The sequence below is a fragment of the Hemitrygon akajei genome, chromosome 4 (genome assembly GCF_048418815.1).
Source record: "Hemitrygon akajei chromosome 4, sHemAka1.3, whole genome shotgun sequence".
Classification (NCBI taxonomy): Eukaryota; Metazoa; Chordata; class Chondrichthyes; order Myliobatiformes; family Dasyatidae; genus Hemitrygon; species Hemitrygon akajei.
The window spans coordinates 62,225,357-62,250,976 of record NC_133127.1 but is presented as its reverse complement, the minus strand read 5'-3'; the positions used below and the strand labels follow the sequence as shown (position 1 = coordinate 62,250,976).

At 40.0% G+C, this 25,620-nt stretch overlaps 1 protein-coding gene across 4 annotated transcripts in view; it reads left to right on the top strand.

The window, feature by feature from the left end:
• Positions 1-682: 682 nt before the first annotated feature.
• The window catches only part of pcdh10a (protocadherin 10a), a 75,967-nt gene continuing 51,029 nt past the window's right edge, over positions 683-25,620 (top strand). For 3 of the 4 annotated variants that reach the window (XM_073042689.1, XM_073042687.1, XM_073042686.1), the window contains exons 1-3: positions 683-3,663; positions 4,443-4,501; positions 4,621-4,727. In XM_073042689.1, the coding sequence (XP_072898790.1) occupies positions 1,183-3,663; positions 4,443-4,501; positions 4,621-4,727 (2,647 nt within the window). In that variant the 5' untranslated portion in view covers positions 683-1,182. Of the gene's footprint in view, positions 3,664-4,442; positions 4,502-4,620; positions 4,728-17,327; positions 17,453-25,620 lie in introns of all 4 variants that reach the window. The other variant, XM_073042688.1, reaches the window with a different exon arrangement.

The window sequence follows — 25,620 nt, the reverse complement described above, 5'->3', positions numbered from 1 at the left end:
CGTGTCACAGAACCCTGACCAGGACGTGCCGCTTCGACTGGGAATGCACCGCGGATGCAAGCGAAAAAAAAACGCCAAATTGTGTAAATGATTGGCATAGCGTTGTAATAAACCTCGTCTCACGACTATTGACTAGCTATTCCGTACCGGACCTGCGGGATTTGTTTTTGATAGAAAGCAAGGTCTAAACCTTCCGGACAAAGGGTTGGTAATTAAATAGATAGGTTTATGATTGGTTTTCATTTTATATATATATCGTGATGAACTGGGTGTGTACAGAAACTCTGTCGACTCTGCAATTAAAATAAAACAATGTTTTGGAAAACAATGAAATAAAGCGCGATTAGCCCAGAAAGGAGTAAATCCGAAGTAGCAGGACTATCCCTTTGTAGATATGTGGGTTGTTGTGATCTGATTATTGTAAGCACCTGTGCGAGTGCATCCCACTAACTCTGAGCAAGTCCAAAGATTGGAGCGTTATTTGCACGGGTTGGAGAACGAAACCGGCCCGCCCGCTCTGCCGCTGATTGGTTTAAAGGGGCCTGACGCACGATAGCTAGGTGCCCCGCTGCCAGCCAGTCAGAGCGCGGCGCCGGCTGCCGGGGATGACCATTGGTTGGCGCGAAGTAGGCGCTACGCAAAAGCAGAGCGCTGAGCCCAGAGAGCTGCAATCTGTCAGTAGAGGGAACAGTACAGGATCCAGGGACCGCAGCCGCGGGGAGCAGGGAAAGCTAACAGCAGCAGGCAGCAAAGCAAAAAGGACCAAAAAACAAGAGAAAGAGGTATACAAATACTCAGTGAAGTTCGGACTAGGGAGCGGAACTCCAGAAAGTGTCTGACGATCAACTCCAGACCCAGTTGCCGTGTTTACACTGAGGATATGACCGGCCGCTGTGTCAAAGGGTTTGATGTTAAACCTATGCCCGCGGGATTCTCTTCTTCCAGGCCACTACTGAATAGTGGAAGATCAAACGACCATTTCACTCATTAGAAAGCAGCAGAAGTTCAAGATTCGTAGGCGATGAGTCTGCTTCACGTAACTGGCATTTGCGGAGAGATGTGATGGAAAAATCAAAGCAGGAGGGAGCGCGAAGTCAATAATTAGTAATATTTTTCTCTTATAAAAAAAGGAAATACCACCACCCAATCTAGAAGGGGCGTCAGTCGATTTGGATTGTGGAGATGACCTTCCTATTCGTTTTGGTTTGCATTTTGATCGACCGCGTTGCCTGTCAGATCCGCTACTCGGTTCCCGAGGAGCAGGAACATGGCACGTTCGTGGGGAATATCGCCGAGGATTTGGGATTGGACGTGACGAAGCTGGCCGCCCGTAGGTTTCAGACGGTGCCCAGTTCCAGATCTCCGCACCTGGAGGTGAACCTGGAGAACGGGGTACTGTTTGTCAACGAGAAGATCGACCGCGAGCAGATCTGTAAGCAGAGCCCTACTTGTCTGTTGCACCTCGAGGTTTTCCTGGAGAATCCGTTGGAACTTTTTCGCGTGGAGATCGAGGTCGTGGATATTAACGACAACCCGCCGAGTTTCCCCGAGGCAGACATTACGGTGGAGATTTCGGAGAGCGCCGGTGCTGGTACTCGGCTGCCGCTGGAGAGCGCGTTCGATCCGGACGTTGGCAGCAACTCACTCCGCACCTACGAGATCACCCCCAATAGTTACTTTTATCTCGACGTGCAGACGCAAGGAGACGGCAACAAGTTCGCCGAGCTGGTGCTAGAGAAAAACCTGGACCGAGAACAGCAAGCCCTCCATCGGTATGTGCTGACGGCAGTAGACGGGGGTTTGCCCCAGCGCACCGGCACCGCTCTGCTCAGCATCAGGGTGTTGGACTCGAACGACAACGTACCCGTCTTCGAGCAGTCGGTTTACACGGTGAGCTTGCCGGAGAATGCGCCCGTCGGGACCCTCGTTATTCAGCTCAATGCTACCGACCGCGATGAAGGCAAAAACGGCGAGGTGGTGTACTCGTTCAGCAACCACGTCTCCCCCAGGGTGAAGGAGCTGTTCAGCATCGAGCCTAGGACGGGCTGGATCGAGGTGAAGGGGGTCATCGATTACGAGGAGAGCAACCTTTATCAGCTGTACGTTCAGGCAAAGGATCTGGGGCCCAACGCGGTGCCAGCTCACTGCAAAGTGCTAGTGAAAGTTACTGACGTGAACGACAACGCGCCCGAGATCAGTTTCAGCACCGTTTCCAACTCAGTAAACGAGAGCGCAAACCCGGGCACCGTGGTCGCTCTGCTGAGCGTCACCGACCGTGACTCGGGAGACAACGGGCAACTCCAGTGCGAGATCCTGGGACAGGTGCCTTTCAAGTTGAAGCCCTCCTTCAAGAATTACTACACCATCGTGACGGACGGGCCGCTGGACCGAGAAGTCACCGACTCTTACACTATCACCATCATGGCGAAGGACAGAGGCTCTCCTCCTCTGGCCTCCAGCAAGTCCATCAAGGTCCAAGTGGCGGACGAGAATGACAATGCGCCCCGGTTCTCTCAGTCTTCCTACGACGTGTATGTCACCGAGAATAACGTTCCCGGCGCTTACATCTACGCAGTAACAGCCGTGGATCCCGATGTGGGGCAGAACGCTTACATCTCTTACTCCATATTAGAGTGCGATATACAGGGTATGTCGGTTTTTACCTACGTTTCCATAAACTCTGAGAATGGCTATCTGTACGCCTTGCGCTCTTTCGATTACGAGCAGCTCAAAGAGTTTAGTTTCACGGTGCAGGCCAGAGATGCGGGGAACCCTCCGCTGAGCAGCAACACCACCATTAACATCATCATTGTGGACCAGAACGACAATGCGCCATCCATTGTATCACCCGTGTCCAGGAATGGCAGTGCCCGCGAGATGGTGCCTCGCTCAGCTGAACCGGGATACCTGGTAGCCAGGCTAGTGGCAGTGGACGCGGACGACGGCGACAATGCTCGGCTCACCTATTACATTGCCAAGGGCAACGAGTTGGGTCTCTTCAGAATGGATTGGAGGAGTGGAGAGCTCAAGACGGCCAGGAGACTGTCCACCACCAAAAAAGCCCCCAGTGCCCCGTACGAGCTGGTGATCGAAGTTAGGGATCATGGACAACCGCCGCTGTCAGCCACGGCCACAATCCTGGTGATGGCAGTGGACAGCCCGGTGGATCGCCAAGGAGAACGGGGCAACCGAGCTGGCACGCCGAAGGAAAACTCTCTGGATCTGACCCTGATCTTGATTATCGCCCTGGGCTCCGTGTCCTTCGTCTTCCTCCTGGCCATGATCGTGCTGGCAATCCGGTGCCAGAAGGACAAAAAGGTGAACATCTACAGCTGCCTGGCCAGCGAGTGCTGCTCCTGCTGCAGGCAGGCGAGAAACAGAAAGAAGAAGCTCAGCAAATCGGACATCATGCTGGTGCAGACCACCAACGCCAACGCTGCTCAGGTGTCGGTGGAGGAAGGGGGCTTTGGACATCACAGCCAGAATTACTGTTACCAAGTTTGCCTGACCCCGGAATCGGCCAAAACTGACCTCATGTTCTTGAAACCATGCAGCCCAGTCAGGAGTACGGACGCTGAACACAACTCCTGCGGGGCCATTATTGCGGGGTACGCTGACCAGCAGCCCGACGTCATTTCCAATGGGAGTATATTATCAAATGAGGTAAGATATCAACTGCGATCGGATCTACATTGCCAATTGTCTCCTAATTTTGGCCATCTCACACATTCCACTCTCCTCAACTGCCTTTACTGCCACACATTATAAATCCAGCTATGCTAACTGGCCTTTCTCAGCTCATAGCAGTTTGGGGTTTATTTTCAGATGCGTTACTCTTAGAGCAAGAACGGGCGTCATCATGTGAAATGTTGTAAATGCAGCCAAATGGCAGCACTTGACTACTGTGATTTCACGAAGTAATCTGTGACTTCTGGCACAGATTAAAGCATAAAATGGAATGACTGGTCTTTACGTGAAATGATAGATTTAACCCTTTGTTGCATCGACAGAAAGGGGGAATGGAAGTCTAGTTCTTTAGAGTGTTGAGTGTCTAGCTATTTGAGTACTGAAAGAGTTTGCTTGTATCACTGTCCATTCCAAGTCCTTACAACTTTCAGATGTACTGTGCTAAATGAAGATAACGCACCTCAAGAAATCACAAAGCATTAAAAAAAATCTAAATACTGTCCTAAAGTTTAAAACAAAAAAATTCTCGTCCTTGAACGTTTTCAGTCCTGATTCCTCACCAACTGGAGCTTAGAGCTAATTTCAGCTCTTAAACTATATAGTCATTACAAGGTCCAATGTAATTAAATTTTTTGAATCGTTGTGACACCTTTAACTAAAACTCTGGTCTGATTCCTTTCTAATGTGAGCCTATAAACTATACAGTTTTCTGCTCGTTAGGTAATGATTACTGATTTGATGTTTTATACCTCCAGACCAAACACCAGCGGACCGAACTCAGTTTTCTTGTGGACAGACCCCGTCGAGTTAACAGGTAAGGAACTCACTAAACCAAAGCTTTCGCCAGATTTCACTATTATCAAGAAAGCACTGATTTATTGGTGATTTCGATCAGATATTAATGAGGCGTCCTTCTTGCTGTTACGTTTCTAGTTCTGCTTTCCAAGAAGCGGATATCGTGAGCTCGAAGGACAGCGGTCACGGTGACAGTGAACAAGGCGACAGTGACCACGATGCTACTAACCGAGCTCACAACTCTGGTAAGTGTGCTAAACTTTAAATTTCCAATTCGTTCGCCGCCCTTGCTGTCGTCAAGAGGATGCGGGGGGGGGGGGGGGAGTAGAGGTAATGCATGCCTTTTGCATACTTAATAGAAAATGTAATACTATACGGACGCCCTAGGTTTATTGTTTTGTGTAAGTAGCAAGGCTTTAAAATACATTTAAGTATTGAAATCACGTTCCTTTTGTCGATGTTGGGTGTCTCTCTAATTCACCGAACTGCTCAGAGGCGTGAATGAGTGGACGTGTCAGCGGAGAAAGCACATGTGCTCGGATTGAATTAAGAGTACTGTGCAGTTAACTCGGGGGCTTGGATTTCACCTCGTGGTGTGCGTTTCATGCAAATTATTGTTGAGTCATGGACTTTGAACGAATTGTGTGATGCACTATTGAGCTAGATGGAACAAGAGGCGTGACGTTATTTATTGCACATCGCATGGCGTTGAACCCTCTTCCTTTGTCATGTATCTTGTGTCCAAGCTGCCCTTGAAGGAAGTTTAATTCCCCCTCTCCTTTCCGATCTTGGATTGGTTTCATCCGACCCGAGCACTAACTGTTCATTATGGAAAACACGTTTGGTACTAGCAGTCTCTCAATGGCTCCTTTATTTACCCTGGTGTTAATGAATGTGCGATCTTAAATTGGTCCTCCAGCAGTGGCATTGGTGTCCGTCATTCTGCGCTTCTGGACGTGTTGGAATTTGGAGAACATTAATGATAGTAGCAGTGTCGGTGCATCCAAGAGTATACAAAACTGCGCTTCGTTAGATGTCCAACTCAGCTACAGCTGAGGGGTTTAAATCTTCTTCGCTCTACTTCACCCCCTCCACCACCACCACCCGACTGAAAATTGGCAAACTCTATGGACTAAGTAGTTTTGGTTTTTAGTGGAAAAGCTCGTTTTGTACATTATTCTGTTCTTACAAAATGGAGGTTATTTAATACACCGATACCACAGAAGATGGCAGTAATGCAAAGCTTTACAATCTCCAAACTCTTTTCAGTATGGAAATGTCAATTTTACGGTTAGCATAACTCTCAACGACAAAATGTCATCTAGTCGGTAAAGCCGGTAGCAAGAAAAAATTGAAGTAGAATATTATGTACGCTGGCGAGTGAGTCGTATGCCAGTGATCGCCAACGACAGAATTTAAACCTAGTATTTTTTTAAGAATCGCAATACTTTGAAGTACTGTAAGTGACAAGTGTTTCTGGAAATCGGATCAAATTTGGCTGTAACCGGATTAGAGGAATGGAGAAAATTGTTTTATTTTGGGAGGAGACAGTTGAGGATCACGATTCTAAATCTACTTGTTTCAATGGCTTAACTGTGTAACTGTTGAAACAACATGTTCAGAGTAAAGCTGAAGAATTCGAGCAGATTTATAAATCTCTCAGACGATGTAAATAGTACTGGGAAGTGTTACAGTCGGGTACTCCGGTACGACTTGCTCGCAATGATGGCATCTCTGATAACAAATGTCAATATATTTCCCAGCAGCTTTTAGATATTTAAATATATGGGTACAAAAGTTTCCACCTAATGCAATGCGAATGCTTAGGGGGGAAATACACACTTCTGCTGGTGTTATTGCAACTATCTAATAGAAATACCATAATTCCATTTTGACTAATCTTTGTACTGTTATCTTGAGAATACACAGAAACACGAGATAACAAACTCCTAAATTATATTGTCAACTGATTTGATTCAATGTTGGTACCGATTGGTTCGAATTCTATGCAAACGGTCGCCGGGTAAACATAGAAAAAAAAGAGACGCGTTAACTTATTTGCGAACGACTTGAGTTGTATTGCGGTAAACCCGGAAAATGCCAGAGAATCTTTTTTTTCCCAGCATTCCAAATTGTTTTTTTAATTTTATTTCGGTTTTCTAGCATTTTTGACAACTTTGAGGGCCAATAAATTACTAATTTAAAACAAGAATTCTAGAGTGTAGGAGCTTTAAAGACCTTAGCCAATGGTAAGGGGAAAGATTAGTGAGGATGGATGCAAGAACTGAGAAGGCAAAATCGGTGCAGGCTCCAGCAGTACTTGCAACAGAAGTAGGCCATGTACAAAATGTCTGAAGTGGAAACGGATAAATCCCAGTTTAAACATACAACCAGTGCTGTGAAATTGTAGTTTTGTTTGCCAAATCTCAGTTACCGGTTGAACTAGTTCTTCAGTATTTAGATATCTATGCTTAGAAAATGCTTAAGGATCTTAATTGTCAAATAAGGGAAAGTATAATTGAGGGTACTGGGATTAGCAGAGACTGTGGGTGGCAAAATTGAGAGTGCCTATTCTCTATTAGTAATATCCCTTAACTTGCCCCTTAATTTCTCCTAATTCCATTATATGTCTTCTGACTGGCAGGATAGAATTGTTCTTGTTTAGTGCAACCAGTGGTACTTTGGAGTGAGTGAAGTCACATTTGATGCATTGAAAGCATTAACCCACAGATCTAGATACATCTAGCAGATCGAAAGACGTTACAAAAAATAGAGTAAGATTCATGTTTTTTTTTACCATTTTAGTAGCAAATACAAAAAATGTTCCATTTGGGAAATCCTGGATAAATCATCAGTCTATTCTAAAGAATGAGCATGTGTTTGTCCTTCAGGATGGGAAGAGGAGCTAAACTGGAACAAATGTTTCATATTTGTCATGAATAAAAGTTCTGGATTCAGAATCAGAATTACAATCAGGTTAATCATTGGCCTATGTCATGCAGTACATAATAATTTAAAGTTATAAATAGCATAATAAATTAAAACTATAAATTGCAATAAAATTTATACATGAAAAATAAATAAAGTAGTGAAAAATTAGAGCAAAAATAGTGAGGTAGTTTTCATAGGTTAATTGCCCATTCAGAAATCTAGAACACTAGAATACTACAACACAGTACAGGCCCTTCAGCCCTCGATGTTGTGCCAACCCAAATCTGAGGGGAAGAAGCTGTTCCTGAAATGTTGAGTGTGTCTTCTGTCTCCTTTGCCACCTCTTTGATAGCAAGGGGAAAAGAGCATGTCCAGAGTGATGGGCATCCTTAATCATGTATGGCACCTTCTTGAGGCATCGCATTTTGAAGGTGTCCTCAATGCTGGGGAGGCGAGTGCCCATGTTGTAGCTGGCTGAGTTCAGAACTTTTTGCAGCTTGTTATGATCCTGTGTAATGACCACTCCATACCAGATGGTAATGCAATAGTTAGAATGCTGTCCAATTTCTGTAGATTTTCTTGAGAGTCTTTAATGATATGCCAAGTCTTCTCAAGCTCCTAATGAAATATTGCCACTGCTGTCGTCTTTGTAGCTACATCAATATGTTTGACCCAAGTTAGATCTTTAGAGATAGCCACACAGTCATGGGTGTAGAGAGAGGAGAGCAGTGGGCTAAGTGTGCATCCTTGAGGTGTGCCAGTGTTGATTGTCAGCGAGGGGGAGATATTACTTCCGATCCGCATTGACTGTGGTGTCCTGGTGATGAAGTCAAGGATCCAGTTGCCAAAGGAGGTACAGAGGCCCAGGCATCTGGAGCTTCACAAAATTAATTTAGAGCTTATGAGGAAGGATTATTATATTCGTGTCATTAAAGAACTCATACAAATAGTTTGGTATGGCAGTCCTCAAAATTTATATTCCAAATGAGTATGTCTTCTTTTAATACATGGGTCATTACAATGTTTGCATTGTATACAATATGTGGAAATACAATTGAGACATGGAATGGTACTCAAATTTCTTTTGTACGTTCCCTCACTGAAATACTGTAGAAGGTGGTGGGGGGGGGGGGTGGAGGTGGGAAACATTAAGTGCGGTGAAGGAGAAACCTTGAATTCTGGATCCCTGGAAGGAAAGTTAGGTGCATTAAAGCTTTCCATACTGGACAGTCAACTTTCCTTTTATGTTTGCCAACATATTCAAAGGGTTCTTAAGATTCAGAACACTGGATTCTTTCAAAACCATTCAGCTTTGATAATATGAACTAATCTCGAGATTATTAAAGACAATACTAAATATATTAGTATCGAGCTGGAACTCCCATGTTAACTGTAAAATAGAGGTAAAATAAATGAGTGATATCACGACTTGTTCTGAAGAAAAAAAAATTAAAAAGTTTTAAAATTGTACATGAAGTATAGTCAACCAACCTGGAAATAAGATTTCACCTGCTAATCAATATATGGGGATGGAAAGGTATTGATTAAAATAACATTTCAAAAGGAGGGTGGGCATGAAAACATACACAGCTTATTGTACAGAGGTTGGTTTTTTTAAAAAATGAATAGTTTGCAGAACCAGGGAACTGAACAGAATGCACTTCTTTCAAAGCTATTCAGAGACATAGCCACAAGTAGCTGAGCAGGCTCCAAAATCCACCCCTCCCCCAACGCTCCCCCATCCACTGCCACAGAACAGAAAATGGTGTTTATTTATTTTAGAAGTCAGTAGGCATTTGTCAGCTTTTACAAACTGCTGTGAAGAGGCCTGGATTGCGAAAAGGCTGTGCCCCAGCGACTGACTAGCAGTAGGCTTTTTGCAGGGTAAACATAAGTCAACTTGGAACAGTTTTACTAAATGTCATCATGCCTGAGCAATTCCATTTTAAATACCAGCCCAATGTCGATTTACTTTATTATTTGACTAGTTCTGAAACAAAATCAAATGAATGGAGATTCCCTAGTCCCCGCCAAGACTGTACGTCAAAGGTCTTTTCATTTCCCGTTAAAGGATTCACGGCTGCCGATCCGGTTTTCAGTTCACGTACGCAGTTTGCAACAGTCCACTGATCAGTAATTTGCTTTCAGCTTTCTGCATAGCAATTACTGATTTAGGGATGAGATCGAAGCATTGCATTTGCATCACACGAGCTTCTTTAATTTAACATATATAAAAAGTCATTTTGAGATGAATCCATGATAGCAGTCATTGCTGCCTTTCCTCGCCTCATCAGTTTAACTATCTATGACCTCAAACTTGTAGCTCCCAGAAATTGTGAACTAGTGCTAGGCTGGTAAAATTGAGAGAAGTCGGGCCTTCTGGTGTTGCAGTCTGGTTAATCCCTATTGCTGCTTTGCAAATGGTGTGACAAGTCTCCTATTTTGCATACCTGGTTTCTCACTTCAGAACTTCTCTGTCTTTATTGTCACTCATCCGGTTCCTCTCTCCATCAACAAATGCATTAGTGCTAGGCCATTTGGCAAGATAGGCATTTGAAGACATTGTTTGTCAATTTGGTGTAACTTGGTTGCTTCATGGCCTTTCCTTTCATGTTTTCTGCTAATATAAATTAGATTGTCATCTCAACACAGATGCACTCAGTACCTAATGAAGTAATCTGAGTGTAAATTCCTGGTCTTCTGCTGTAATCCATCCACGTCAACGTTTGACATGTGGATTAGGAGTTGCTCTTTTGCACATTACTGTGGTAATGCATAGTTATTTGAGTTACTGTCACCTTCCTGTCAGCTTGAACCAGTCTGTCCATTCTCCTCTGACCTCTCACATTAACAAGGCAATTTCACCCACAGAATTGCTACTCAAGGGATGCTTTTTTTTGTTTTTGTGGCATTATCTGTAAACTCTGGAGACTAGTGTGTGAAAATCCCAGGAGATTGGCAGTTTCTGAGATACTCAAAGCATCTTGTCTGGCACTAGCAATCATCCCACAGTCGTTGTCACTTGGGTCATATTTCTTCCCATTCTGATGTTTGGTCTGAACAACAACCGAACCTCTCGACCATGTCTGCAAGTTTTTATGCATTGAATTGCTGCCAGATGATTGGTTGATTAGATATTTGCATTAACAAGCCAGTCTACAGGTATAACTAATAAACTGAATGTTTTTCAAATTGAAATGTGCCAAGTGAATGGACATGGGGTTGATGTACACATGTGACATACAGAAATGAAAAGGGACAATTGCTCTTTCACGATTTGCTTTATTTTTCAAGTGATTTAGACCACAGGTAGTATCAAGCCATTGTCTACTTAACTGAACCAGCCTTATTCAGCAGGGACAGGTCATAGGCTGGACGATTGACTCACCTCATGGCATTCAAAAGACAGACACATCAGGAGTGTTAGGAACATTCTTCATTGACTCAACATCCTTCCTCTCCCCTGAAAAAAGTCACCACCATGTTGGCCATCACTTTACCTGACGACTGCAGTATGCACCATCTGCAAAATAGAACTTGCTTATGTTACTTTGATAGAATCTCCCAAACCAGAATTTCTACCACCAATAAAGGTAGCAGGTACATCGGAAAATCACATCAAGTTCAATCCAAGTCTCACACTCCCGTGACTTGCTAATACACTATATTGCCTTTCCTCCTTTTTTGCTGGGTCTGTATCCAGGAGCTCCCTCATTGACAGTATTGTGAGAGCTCTTTTTTTTAAAAAAGCTGGTAAATTAAAAGTAATAAAAGATTTATTATTGTCACGTGCACTGAGGTACCATAAATACATGTCTTGCCTACCATCTATGCTGATCAATGCATTCCAGCACCAGGACTCACACCACCAGGTTCAGCAACATTTACTATCCCTCAACCATAAGGCTCTCTAACCTAAGGGAATAACTTCACTCACCTCACTTGTCCCATTATTGAAATGTTCCCATAATCAATTAACTCACTTTCAAGACTCTTCATCTCATGTTCTTGATATTTATTTATTTTATTTATTTGTTCTTGTTATTATTTATTTATTGTACTTGTACAGCTTGTTGGCTTTTGCATGGCAAGGTGGTGCTCTCTTTCATTGATTCTGCTGTGGTTATAATTATATGGATTTACTGAGTATGCCTACAAAAAATTAATCTCAGGGTTCTATATGGTGACCTATATGTACTTTACTTTGACCTCTGAACTTTACAGCAGTGAATTGAGGTAGTACAGGGTAAAAAATAACAAAGTACAGCATAACATTAAGAGTACAAGAAAAATGAAGTACATGTGGAGTAGGCTCCTCTGGCCCTTCAAGCTGGGCCCCAATTTGATCCAAGCCTAATCACAGAACAATTTATAATGCCCATTTAACCTACCAACCGGTACATCTTTGGACTGTGGGAGGAAACCAGAGCACCTGGAGAAAACCCAGGCCGTAATGGGGAGAATGTGTAAACTTCTAACAGGCAGTGGTGGGAATTGAACTCATGTCAATGGCTCTGTAAAGTGTTGTGCTAACCACTACACTACTGTGCCAGCCAGTTATTAAAAAGATATTTAAAACACGAGAACTGTAGTAGTTCAGAAAAGGGTTTGCTACCACTTTCTCAAGGTTGTTTAGGAAGAGCAATAAAGGTTGGCCTTGCCAGTAATACTCACATCCAGAAAAAATGAATGAATGAATGAATCATAATGTTATTGTCAATCATCCTCTGTATTTCAGACCCATTAGATTCCAACTGGATGTAAGAAAACTTGTGTATCTACTAGACAATTATCGGTCATTAGAGCATGCATTAACAATGTAGACATCAATAGCATCTGCTTCTGTATCAAACAGAACTGAAGAGTGTAGCTAATTGATTTAATTTGTATAGAGAAACTGTTTTTCAGGATTAATGCTTTAAGTATGTTCTTCTGGCAATAATTATAATAGATGCTGATTATAATCTCTTGCCTGTTATTGTATTAGGCAAGCAGTTAAATTTGAGTTTATCTTAAAATGTATATGTAACTATGTATTTATATATACTATTTGACGATGGACAGAGTACCTTAAATGAAAACAAAAACATCCAATGATGTCAGATATTTGTCATGGACCCAAAGGGCCAGTAAGGCTCTAATAAATACTCTAATGACTTGTGATTTATTTTTCCATAAATTCTCCAGTCCCTATTTGCATCTCAAACACTATGTTGAGTGAATTTAAGAGTTTATTTTTAAGTCTTTATTAAAGACATAATGGCTTAATTCTGTGGGGATCATCCGTCACAGAATGCAGTTCCAGCCTTACGAGATAGTTGTACTGTTTTGCCCTCAAACATCGATTTTAATATGGTGGCAGGTATAAGTAGCACATAATAACTGAATTGCAGTGTGAAGATGTAATGGTAATTTTCAGTAAATGGATCTTATGAAAATATTCAACAATAAATCAGTTTAAGGATATTATTGTATGAAATTCTAGTCTTCAGCATATCATATATTCTGGGCTCCTGGACTGGATTCTGCAGAAATAATTATCTCTAATGAACATGTATTATAAAGTACCAAGGTTTGAAAGAGTAGCTAACCATAATTCTCCATTAAGAATGCAATATTTTATAATTTGAACAATATTCATAATTTCAATTTAAAGGTTTCATTTATTAATTTTAAAACATTCTCTTTATGTTCCTTGGTTGCAGATTTGTTTTATTCATTAAAGCAACTGTCCCCTTTTTTTTTGTTTCAGTATACATCCTTAAATACAAAGGGGTTTCCACTGATATTAATAGCCAGGGGGAGCTCAGTAACAAAGAAAACAAATAGCGGAGCCAACCTTGCTTTTTCTTCACTTTGTTTCTCTGTTTATTCTTTTTTTTAATTTTTTTTATCGAGGTTCATCATCAAACAAACATTTCCATAAGATGTATTTCAGACATTGTACATATATATCATATAATCATATATATCACAAATCTCCACAAAGTATTTATCTGAGGTATACACTTATAGAAAAGAGTGGAAACTTCCTTTTCTTCCAATTTATTCCTTTAACTTTTTTCCTACAGGAGATTCTGGTTAATTGGGTCATCAGTCACTTAGTTGGGCCAACTCCTAAAGGATGAAAACTAATTGAGAAAATAACAGGGAACACACACACAAATGCTGGAGGAACTCGGCAGGCCAGGCAGCATCTATAGAAAAGAGTACAGCTGACGTTTTGGGTCAAGACCCTTCAGCAGGACTGGGGGGGGTGGGGTGGGGTGGGGAAGAGTAGATTAGAAAGGTGGGGGGGGAGGGAGAAACACAAGGTGATTGGTGAAACTGGAAGGGGTGAAGTAAGGGAAGTTGAATCATCCTATCACCTTGTGTTGCTCCCTCCCCTATGCCCTCCTTTTAAATCCACTCCTTATCTTTTATTTCTTCTATTCTTGCTGAAGGTTCTCAGCCCGAAACATCGACTCTAATCTTCCATAGATGTCGCCTGGCCTTCTGAGTTCCTCCAGCATTTTGTGTGTGTTGCTTGGATTTCCAGCATCTGCAGAATTTCTCTTGTTCAAGAAAGTAACAGGGATTCCCTTTGTTTATTTAGGACACTCTGTAACAATTGGCGCAGGAGCCTGTTGCTGAACAGTTTCTGACTAGCGTCAAATGTGTGCGTATACTTGCGTGGCTGTTAAACACTACATTGAACTGGGAGCAGATATTTTTAAAATAGTGTAAGTTGCATGTGTGTTCAAAAAGCAGTAATTTTTGTCACTGATAGTTGGTGAGAAATAATAAGTAAGATCACACAGAACTGTTTTGCTCATTGATTTCAAGCATTCAGACTTCAAGATTGCAGAAATGGCTGGGAGTGAAAGTGAAATGATTTCACTACAAGATAGGAACTATGAGGAATTTGATGGTGTCAATAATGATCTTGAATGGGTTAAAATGAAGATTTGCAGGACGCAATCATCAAAAGGATTGTTTGCAGGGAGTCAATTATCGAAACATGAGGTATCTGCGCTAATTGTGTTCATTCACACTCAATTAAGAGCACAGTGCAGGTGTACATTAAATTAATCCCTCCATTGATAACTAAATAGAAACAAATACAGTTTTATAGTATTGTAGTAATATTGATGGTCTTCTAACTTGTTCTGTTTTTCATTTAAATGTATAACTTGTTACTCAAACAGTAATTTGCATTTTTGTACTTAACAATTTCAACAAACTTTGGCTAATTGGGCCAAAAGGTACTGGTTCCGACGTATCCCAATTTACTGAATCCACTTTATATGGTAAACTCTCTGAGCAAATACACTTTTGAATACAGGGATGCTGCGTTTGCGGCACTATAGAATTCTGTCTGCTTACTGAGACAAATTGTGATACAATCTGCTCTACTATTGCTCAAGTGATAAAATCAAACTGGTCCATTCCATGTAGCCAAATAAGTGTTCTAATTTGGCTGATCTTGCTGACCTAATGAAGTCATTCTGGATTTTCTTTGAATTTGCTTTGATTGCTGTGTTAACCACACCTAAACAATGTTTTTTAATTGTGTTTTAAATATTGGTAGGGTTTGCTGACTAGAAATGCAAAATCATAATAATCTAGGTGACTAAATGGTAGCAATATGAATAAGCTTATGCAATAATCAATACATTTATGGACAATGTTGCACAGATAAAAGAGCCACGTGTATTGGTGAGGTTCTATGTTCCTAAAGCTGTTAGTTTGACTTTGAGCATTGAGTGTCTTGTGTTCAGATGAGATTGTGGAGTGACGTGAACCATGTATTCATTATTGTTTGGAGCTGCATTCATTGGATATCTAACACTATCAGAGAATAAACATTAGAGCATTTTCCAAGGTGGAACCTATTGCTTTCGTAATACTTTGCCAGCTTTCAGATTGGAATTGTGTTCATATGTACCATTAATTTAGCAGTTTCTTTACTTTACAAGCAAGCGGTAGCATAAGCTTGCTATTCACTTATGCTGAAGTATGTCTACAATTAGAAATAAAAAAAACTATTAAAGAGAAGAATTTTACTCTGTATGTGTGCACTGCCAGTTTGTAACAGTACTATCAGCACAATGGCAATGTTATGATATTTCAAAACAAAATCAAAATTCCTCCAGTTTTGTCACTTTGCTTTGTGTTTGTCCCTGTATAATTGTTCTTGTAGGCATTACAGATGAACTATTTTTCATGATTTTCAGAATTTTTAATTCTTGGAAACTTCTCCCGAGTGCACATTGATCCAATCATTCCACTTGCAGATCTCATAGAAAATCTGCTTTGTGATTAAGTTTTGTGTAAAACATGACTATATTCCATGAATTTTGTACTTCACAAGCTATATGGTATCTCTTTTTGCCCTTTCCTTCCAGTATATACTTCAGTTATTTTCTCCACTAACTTCCCTTCTGTGCCACAAATGGCTGACCTTACAGCCTCCAGATTATAAACAATTTATAAGTTACACAGTGTAAATTTTATCATTGAAAAGGGGCATTCCAGTCACAAAACTCCTGGATCTCCACAGAGCTGCCTGCTGTCATAATTTTGCTTTACACCCGTAAGCCATATGGTGGTGAGGCTCAGTTTTCAAGGCCTCATTTCTTTATGCAGGCTTTCTCCTAATGCCATCGCCCTTGTTTTTAGTGACGTGTCTGTGATATCTGAAACATGCTTGTAACAGGAGTAAGTGCTTCACCTGCTTCTGTAGGCATAGAGTTTATTTTTTATTGTGCTTGATAAATCTCTTCAGTAGAAGTCCCAGAGGAGAGGAGAGGCAGGTTGTAAATAGAGAGCTAGGCTTAATTACATGGCTCTAGGCACTTCAGTTGCATGCACACTGGTGGTTCAGTGACAGGATCATTTTAGCTACTATGAAATTATATTACATACATTGTTCATTTTCTATACTTGTACTAACTAATAATTTGACAGAAAAAATAGAGTAATATTATGATCACCCAAGGTGTGATCACTTTTTTTTTGAAGGTACACCTTTCTGTAGGCGTTAGACTTTATCTGAATTTCTTTACCCAATAAAGAGAAACCTGATTCGGATCAAACCTTCTGTTCGTCCTTTGAAATAATTCTCAATGATGATTGCTGATGATGGAGGCCATCAGAATGCTTTTTGCAAGATATTTTTGTTCAAATATTGCTTCTGTTGTGGGATGCATTTGTCACAAATGGTTGAAGTGTTTCATAATCAGATGTGGTTTGGAAACTTTATCAAACTCCATTCCTTAACCCCAAACTGCTGGAAGCCTATTTTAGTTCAGCCGCTGTAAGGTATTCAAAGTGGCAGGTCTCCTGCATAGATGGACATTTTATTACTATCCTTATTTGCTGTCACTTTGTAAATGGGACTATCATTGGTTGTGAACTAAGCATGATCCTAGTACTTGGAAAGTACACAAAATCATCTTGTGCTGCCTTTGGAGTAAATTTCACACAGTGAATTAATTGCTGCAGAATAGCATCAGCATATTAGAATGTTCTGTCATTGCAACTCCCTGTGTATCATTCCAATTTCCTTGCACTGTCAGTCACACCAGTCACTCCTGTGAAGTCTATCAATGATGCAGACAGCACCCATCTTTTAAATCTAAATAGAAACAAATTAAAATACACCTGAGTAGCCACAGCAAAAAAATAATTGTTTCATATTTTCTACTTTAATTGTTTTCCCTAAATGTCTGAAAGGTGAACGCTCTTCAAGATTAAGCTGCCAGTGAAAATGCCAGTCTTCTGTGGTTGTGCCTATGAAGATTAAACTTTATTGGGCATTGATTACTGAATTCCACTGTGATTTTGACATATAGAGTAATCCCAATAATGAGGTGCCCCCAGTTATTTAAAATGTTCTTTCCATCTTTTTTCCTGTCTTTCTCCCATTGTAGGCCGTTCACCAAGATGCATCCTCCTCCAGATGGGGGAGAGCAGGACAGTCCAGGATACAGACTTCTCCACGACTGCCGTCAATGCAGCTCTGTGAGCAGCTGGCAGGAGATGCGATTTGAGCAGGGTGCGTTGGACAATGCCATTTCTCCCTCTTTCCCCTCCCTCCATACACCCACCTAGAGAATGGAGTCCCTCACTTCCACATTGCTCTTCCTCTAGGGGTCTGGTCAACAACTGAGGAAGCTGAACCAATTGAGGCAACTGATAACAGGCAGTCCTGTCAATTTCTGGTTGGGAATGAAGCATGAAGCTGCTGGAGCTGCCTTGAAAGCCCTTGCTATCTATAAAGGACAGTGCCAGCCTATTTTAGCTGAAAGGTTTTTTACATTTCAAAATGGAGTCCTTTTAACATTATTTTTATCTGCCAAAGGAAAGAAAATTATAAATGGAGTGATTAACTTCAATATGAGATGTGGAAGAAACTCTCATATGACAATCATGTTGTTATCTTATAAAGTGACTAACAATTCAGTTTGTAAACACAGTATTATCAGTGAGGCAGTGATATCATTGGCCAACAACTGAACATTTCTTCACCCTTTTTACTACTACGCTTGTCTTCTTCCTAATCTCTCACTCCTGCCGATTAATTGAACCACTTTCAGATGCTAAAGCAGCTCTGGGTTCTTCTGGTATCTCAGCACATTGGCTGTTCTATATGTGAATCTTGACTGTAAATAACAGGAGACTGTTTGACCGTGGGAGAATAGCAGAGCAAAACCTGATCATGCCCTCTCCCAAAGTCTCAAAAGCAGATCTTACTACTGTTACAGGAGAGCAATGAATGGACGAATGCTATCTGATTTAGTTAACTATTGAAGCTTTGCTAATGCCAGTTGGAATGTTTGCTTTGTTGATCTGGTTGTGATCACCTCATTAAGTACTTTGCACTTACCAAGAGTCAAGGCTGGTATTTTCTTTGCTAGGAAAGCAGCATTACCAACACAGGAAGGAGGACATCAACCTATCTGAATGACTTTTATCTTCAAAATAAGCAAAGCTTGTACTTGGGAACGGAACAGTTTAATTTTGGGCACTCTAATGTATTATCCCAGATCAATTTCACCATAATTAGAATCAAACTGAATACATCTAATGGTCTTTATGGTGTACATTACCATTAACTTTGAAAAGCAATCACTCTTACCAATGCATTGCTTTTTGTATTCTCCACATTTCTCTGAATATGATTGACAAACCAGTGCAGCTTTTTTCTATAGGTCGCTATTCAATTGGGATTGTTAGAAGTTGCCTACAATAATTACACTGGGTCCTTGTTGCCAGATTAGCTTTTCTCTCTTTTTCTGGGTTGGATTGAACCCAGGTGTCTGGGGTGAAGTGCCTATATCTTATGGTCCATTTAAACATTGCTTCACCCAGTTCTGTGTTTCAATAACAAACTGAAAGGGTAGGTTGGGGGGGGGGGGTGTTGGGGGCAGGGGTAGCTAACATAGTACTATGGTATTAAGTCATTTCATTACATGAAGAAATTTCTTCATTTTAGAAGCTTTTGAGTGAGTTGTTCAAAGATTTTAAAAGGTTTGTCACTTGAATCTCCACATGATTTTGGGAGAAAAAGCATTAATTTGTAAACATATATATAAAAAAAATCAAGAAGAAAAATCACTTAATAATCAGCATTAGTATTAGTGTTAGTACATTTCTAACTTATGTTCAAACATCTTAATGAAATAACACTTTTTAGAATGGTATTATTTATTATGGTATTTTGCTGCAGTGTTAAATTCTGTATTTACAGTATATGCCATTAGTTCCTTTAGGAATTACAGTTCTATACAATTATTTTGAAGGGTGCTATAGATACTGAGTATCAGTTATTGTCAAACAATGAATGTACTGAAGATCAATGTCAGATTCCCTCTCAAACCTCTGAAAGAGTGTATTGCTTAGTATGTGTAGACTTATAAAAATGTTGCTTTTTTATGTCCATGAATTTGAAGCAATTAAAACTAAAGTCACAGCATATATTACCATTATATTTAATTAAAGCCTCTCTGGAACAGTTATGAGCTATTATTGATATTTTCATGAATAGTAAGGGTAAGGTGTTCCTTCTATTTGTTGCCACTTGTTATATGGTGAGATTTTGCATTTTACGCCACTGCGTAAGAAGGGGGTTTGTATTGTAGTAGTTGGGTCAAGCCATTCTTGATAAGGGGCACTGCAAGTTTGGAGAATATTCCATGTCAGAGCCAAGCAGATGTCGCTCCCACAACCACCACACTCCACCCACAATCTCACTATTTTCTTTGGACTAACTTTTTGATAAAAGAGAAGAAGTTGTTCATTTGAGCATTCATGATATTAATAGTCAAAATTTGGGTTAAAATATACTGTGTTAAAGATTTTGTGTCTATGCAGAATTCTTTTTAAGTTTCTGTACACACTATTTATATTGGCAATAGTTCTTGGGACATAAAATGTAAAATTACTAAGGATTATAAGTTAAATATAACACAAACTGGTCATTTGAGCTAAAAGGTCTATGAATGTGTTTAGGTCCACCCAAACCTTCTCATTTTATGACTTTTATCATTTTATCAAGATTTATTTCTGTTCCTTCGTCCTCAACTGTTTACTTTTCTTTCCGTTAAATATATTTACTATATTTTCTTTGTTACTCCTTGCAATGGTGATGCCTAAGTTCTAACCAATACCCGAGTAAAAAAAAAAATCTTCTGCATTCTGTATTGGGTATATAAATACCTATATAATAAATTGTCCCCTAATTGTTCTACTCTTGTTGGCAGCCAGGAACTTTCTTTCTAATTTGACTTTATAAAATCCCATCTTATTAGTAAATTTTTGTGGAATCATCACACAATTTTTTTAAGAAATCTGCAAAGTCTTAGTTTTTAAAGAATTTATGTAGTTTCAACCCTTCTCCGTGGAGGTGCTTGTGGGTGTAATTTAAGAGTAATGGGAATTAGGTCAGTTTTTACTGAATATATACATTTAAATGTACAATTGAAAACTAGGAGCAAAATGCTGTCTCTCCACCCTGGTCCAATTATCAAACATGCCAAAATTGCTTTGAGAAAGTGCAAGTGTTCATGATTTTCTGTGTTCACAGTGACAGTACTTTCATTCTAAAGTACCTAATGGGTATATTAAATAGAACTAAATGTTATCACTGTAATATAACCAAAGGAAGTGGTAAATGTAGAGTTAAATAGCTTGAGTACAAGTTACTATTTCGACCAAGGCATCAAAGGAGGAAGTAACTGTAGGATTACATGTGAGGACTAAGGTAAAAGGTAATTGCAGGTATGCATACTTTAGTGTAAAAGTCTGTGATGTGATCTCAGTGGCTTGAGATTTAAGTGTGCAAAGGCTATATTTTTAAAATGTCTTTCCTTTCTTCTACTGAAATACTTTGTCAACGACTTTTCTTTGAAGCTTGGACGGATGACATTTCAGTGAAAAGGATGAAGGCAGTAATTTCACTATAGGCCATATCCGTACGCTGCCAATAATGTGAATGTAGCTGGGTTTGTTTACAACCAAATCAACACTCTTCATTTTATCCTTCACACGGTCCTTAGCAACAAAGAAATGCCACATACTGCATTAAATGCTCATTAACATATTCAGCAAGATCAATTATATTCTGCTTTGCATTGCCTGGTTTACACACTTTCAAAGGATCACCACTTGCTGCCTGATAATGTTATAAGAGCACGTCTCCATATTTTCATTGAACTGGAGAATGTGTATGTAACCTCAAGAGAAGTAATCTATGCTATTGAAAGCAGTGAATAAGAAATTAAATACTAACTTGGTAAAATTGCAATTGTGCCGCAACGACATGCAAGGTACTAATATCAGAATCTGTATTACTAGTTACTATTGTTTGCCTCCATGTGACTGGGTCAAGTATTCAGTCAGGAGAGTTTATAGTCTGCTGTGCTTACAACGCATTGCATGGACCTGATGAATGTAGTGGGAAAGAGGAAGAAATAAATATTTGATGGAATAAGGAAAAAAATTGATTGAAGTAAAACTAAGTGCATAACCTTTCATGTACCCATACATTTACTTCTTCCCTTTACCACTGGTTGTTCTTTATATTGTGTGTTTAGTGGAAATCCACACCAATAATTGAGACCAATCTTGCACTGTTTCTACGTTTTTGTTGTCAAGTTAAAAGCTGTTAAGCTAATAAAGTTACTTTGTATTTTTAAAGCTTACTCTGCTGTGTTCTGAGAAATATATTTAAGGAAACTAGAGTCACTAAATTGCAGAAACTTTGAGTCTGAAGTAGAAGACAGAATGAATAATTGCAAAGGCACTTATTAGCCGTCATTTTGCAAACCTCACAATGGATTTTAACAGTTATGCATCATGGGATACAGAATTTATTCGTAGAAATCTAATTTATTCCAAGTTTAATGGTTGCCTATGTAAGCAAGGTGGTCTGGACCGTGGCATGAGTTTGGTTTCTGCTGCATACTTCTATGCCCATACATCCTATTTTAATATGTGTTGTGCATAGCCGCAGGAGGAACACATCAAAACCCAAGTTGTACAGAAGATCCCATTTGAGTGGCATGAATTAGCTGTTCTCAGCTTGTGTGTTTGTAATAGTGCTTCGGGCCTGAAGGAAATACTTTCATTTAAATAATGCTACTTATTTTTTAATTATGATATTCTAAATTGCTTTATTGTACTTTTGAATAGTAGTGACATGTGATACATGTCAGCTACTTTTTTGTATAGCAAGCTCCTGCAAACAGTGAAAAGTCAGCCAAGATTTCCGGTTGTAAAGTATCTACACTTAAGACAATAAGACATAGGAGCAGAATTGGCCCATTTGGCCTATTGAGCCTTATCTGCCATTCCATCATGAGTCATTTATTATTCCTCTCAATCCCATTCTTCTGCCTTCTCCTCATAAACTTTAACACCCGGACTAATCAAGAAACTATCGGCCTCTATTTTAAATATAGAGTACTTAATGACCTGGCCTTCAAAGCTGTTTGTGGAAATAAATTTCACAGATTTGTCACCCTTTAGCTAAAGAAATTTCTCCTCATCTTTGATCTAAACAGACATCCCTACACACTGAGGCAGCGACCCCTGGTCCTATACCCAATCATTGTAGGAAATATCCTCTCCACATCCACTCTATCTAGACCTTTCAATATTTGATAGGTTTCAATGAGATCTCCCCCCCACCCCATCTTAAACTCAAGTGACAACAGGTCTAGAGCCATCAAACACTCCTCATATGTTAGCCCTTTCATTCCTGGATTCATTCTTGTGAACCTCCTTTGGACCCTCTCCAATGCCAGCACATCTTTGCTTAGATAAGGGGCCCAAAATTGCTCACATATTCCAAGTGCAATATGACCAATGCCTTAAAGTCACAGCATCACATCCTTGTTGTTATATTCTAGTTCTCTCGAAATGAATGCTTACATTGCATTTGCCTTCCTTACCGTCTACTCAACCTGCAAGTTAATCTTTAGGGAATCCGGCAAAAGGATTTCCAAGTCCCTTTGCACTTCTGATTCTTGAATTTTCTCCCCATTTAGAAAACAGTTTCTGATTTTATTTCTTCTAAGTACATGACCATACACTTCGCTATCAACTGTATTCCATCTGCCACTTTGCCCATTCCCCCAATCTGCCCAAAACCTTCTGAAGACTCCCTGCTTCTTCAGTCTATCTTTTTATTATCTGCAAATTTGGTACAAGATCTTCAATTCCTTCATCCAAATCATTGACATATAATGTGAAGAGAATTTGTCCCTATACTGAACCCTGTGGAACACTACTAGTCACTGGCAGCCAACCAGAAAAATCCCCCCTTATTCCCACTCTTTGCTTCCTGCCCGTCAGCCAATCTTCTATCCATGCTAGTATACCTTGGGTTCTTACCTTGTTAGGCAGTCTGAGAGGCACCTAGCCAAATGCCTTCTGAAAATCCAAGAAACAACATTCACTGACTCTCCATCGTCTATCCTGCTGACTATTTACTCAGAGAATTCCAACAGATTTGTTAGGTAAGGTTTCCTCTTAAGGAAACTATGCTGACTTTGGCTATTCCATTCTGTGCCTCGAAGTACCCCGAAACCTCATCCATACTAATGGACTGTGTAACTTAAGCAAACGTTAGCCTCATTTTTGAATTGTATACATGTTTCTTTCCAGTAGAGTGTAAGTACTTGTGTAAGGTAAAGAGAGACTTCCTTGTTTAGTAACTTTTCACCATGTTAAGGAAAGGAGGGTTGAAATTGGACTGGGATTGAATCAATGAGCTAATTATTAGAGAGCTGTCAGTAGCTGGCAAATAATACCTCTATGCAAATTTCTATGTTCAAGTCTAATTGTAATTCAACCATACATGAATACACATGGATGCAACCAAACAAAACACAGTACCTCTGAGGCCAACGTACAAATCACAGTACCAAAAAAGACATACATAGCACAAGACTCATACAGTCACACAAGAAAAAAACTAATATAGCAGAACTCTGAGTCCATGGGTGTTGTCAGCAAGAACAAGCCCTCAGATGAACGTAATCCAGTTTGTCTTCCACTGGAGCAACCCCCCAACCCAGTATCACCTCTGTTGGGCAGCTGCAACAGGTGACACCACAGCATGTAGCCTAGTTCATGCTATAACCGAGGCCATGCGGCTACCCGCTGCTCGTCTTTCCATTAAACCAGTGAACCGGACTTGCAGTATTCTACATTGCCAATGTCTAACAGGGTCTTGCGATCACAAGATAAATGTCCAAGACTATCAGTTGCTGTTAGACTGCACACTAACTCCAACGCATTTCTATAGCAGGCAGCAACAGGGTTCACACAGATTCCAGCTCCTCTGCTTATGAGCAACTCACTGATGGGGTAGACCTGCAGTATTTGAAGTTCTTAATGTTAACAGTGTCTTGTGATTATTTTTAAAAAATGTTTAAAAAAGACTAACATTTTTGGTTGACCCCATAAAAACTGCGATGTCTAAGCACTCCACCACCTTACCGGAAGTCCCTTCATGTAAGATGGATGGAATTGCAGAAGATGTGGGGAATCCTCTAAAATGATTATAAGTTTTATTATACACTGGAAATGTATCTTTTCTTCACACCTTTGAAACATCGGTACATGCTTTCACATACAGTCTATAATATGTGAATGTTACTAAGGCCACCAAAATTATCATAGAATTTGTTCATTATAAGATACAGATCAAACTACCTGAAGGTGTAATAAAAATATTTTACATTCACAACAGTTATGACCTTATAGTTGGATATGTGGAGTAATTTACTTAATGCAAGTAGTTAGATTTGATGCCGCCAACTGTGATTTTAAAAAAAGCTTAAGTATAACCTGAACAATTTGTATTTTCAACAGGAAAATAAATATGCAAATCTTAATCATAGAATGGAACAGAAGAAAGCTATTTGTTTCTTTGAGGTGTAAAGAGCAATCTAGCCAGTCCCATTCCCCAACAACCCTGTAAATTCTTGGTTAAAAATATGAGCGATTAGGCTCGGTGTTTTGGAGAAAGAAAACACTGCACGGTTCTTCAAAGTAATTGCCACAGGTTTCTTCTCTATCATTGAATTTAATCTTCTCTTGGAATAGACAACCTGAATTTTGAAGGCGTCTTTGAACTTGTTATCACTTTCTTCTTTAAGGAAATAAATATATTGATATCTACCAGGTTGCTCTCACGTTTTGGTCTTCTTTGACACTAATATAAGATAATTATGACCTAGTCACTTTACATTGTATATATGCTCAAATGATCTTGCAATTCCTTCAATATTGTAGTAAAAGCTTTCTATGTTCAAAGCAATGCAAAGTTTCAGCTCAACAAATGGCTGTAATGAGTTATTTCTTTCTAAATTCCTAGTGCATTTAAATAAATTCAAAGATAGCAATTTGGATAGTCTAAACTCAGTTTACTTAGTAGGCAATTCAATGCAATACACTTGGCTTGCATTTTAATTCTTGTTGGTGTGAAACTTTGAAGTGGACAATGAATAAAAAGAAACACACATAAAATGCAGGAGGAACTCAGCAGGCCAGGCAGTATCTGTGGAAAAGAGTAAACAGTCAACATTTTGGGCGGAGACGTCGACTGTTCTCTTTTCCATAGATGCTGCCTGGTCTGCTGAGTTCCTCCAGCGTTTTGTGTGTTGCTTGGATTTCCAGCATCTGCAGATTTTCACTTGTTGGTGAGTGAATAAA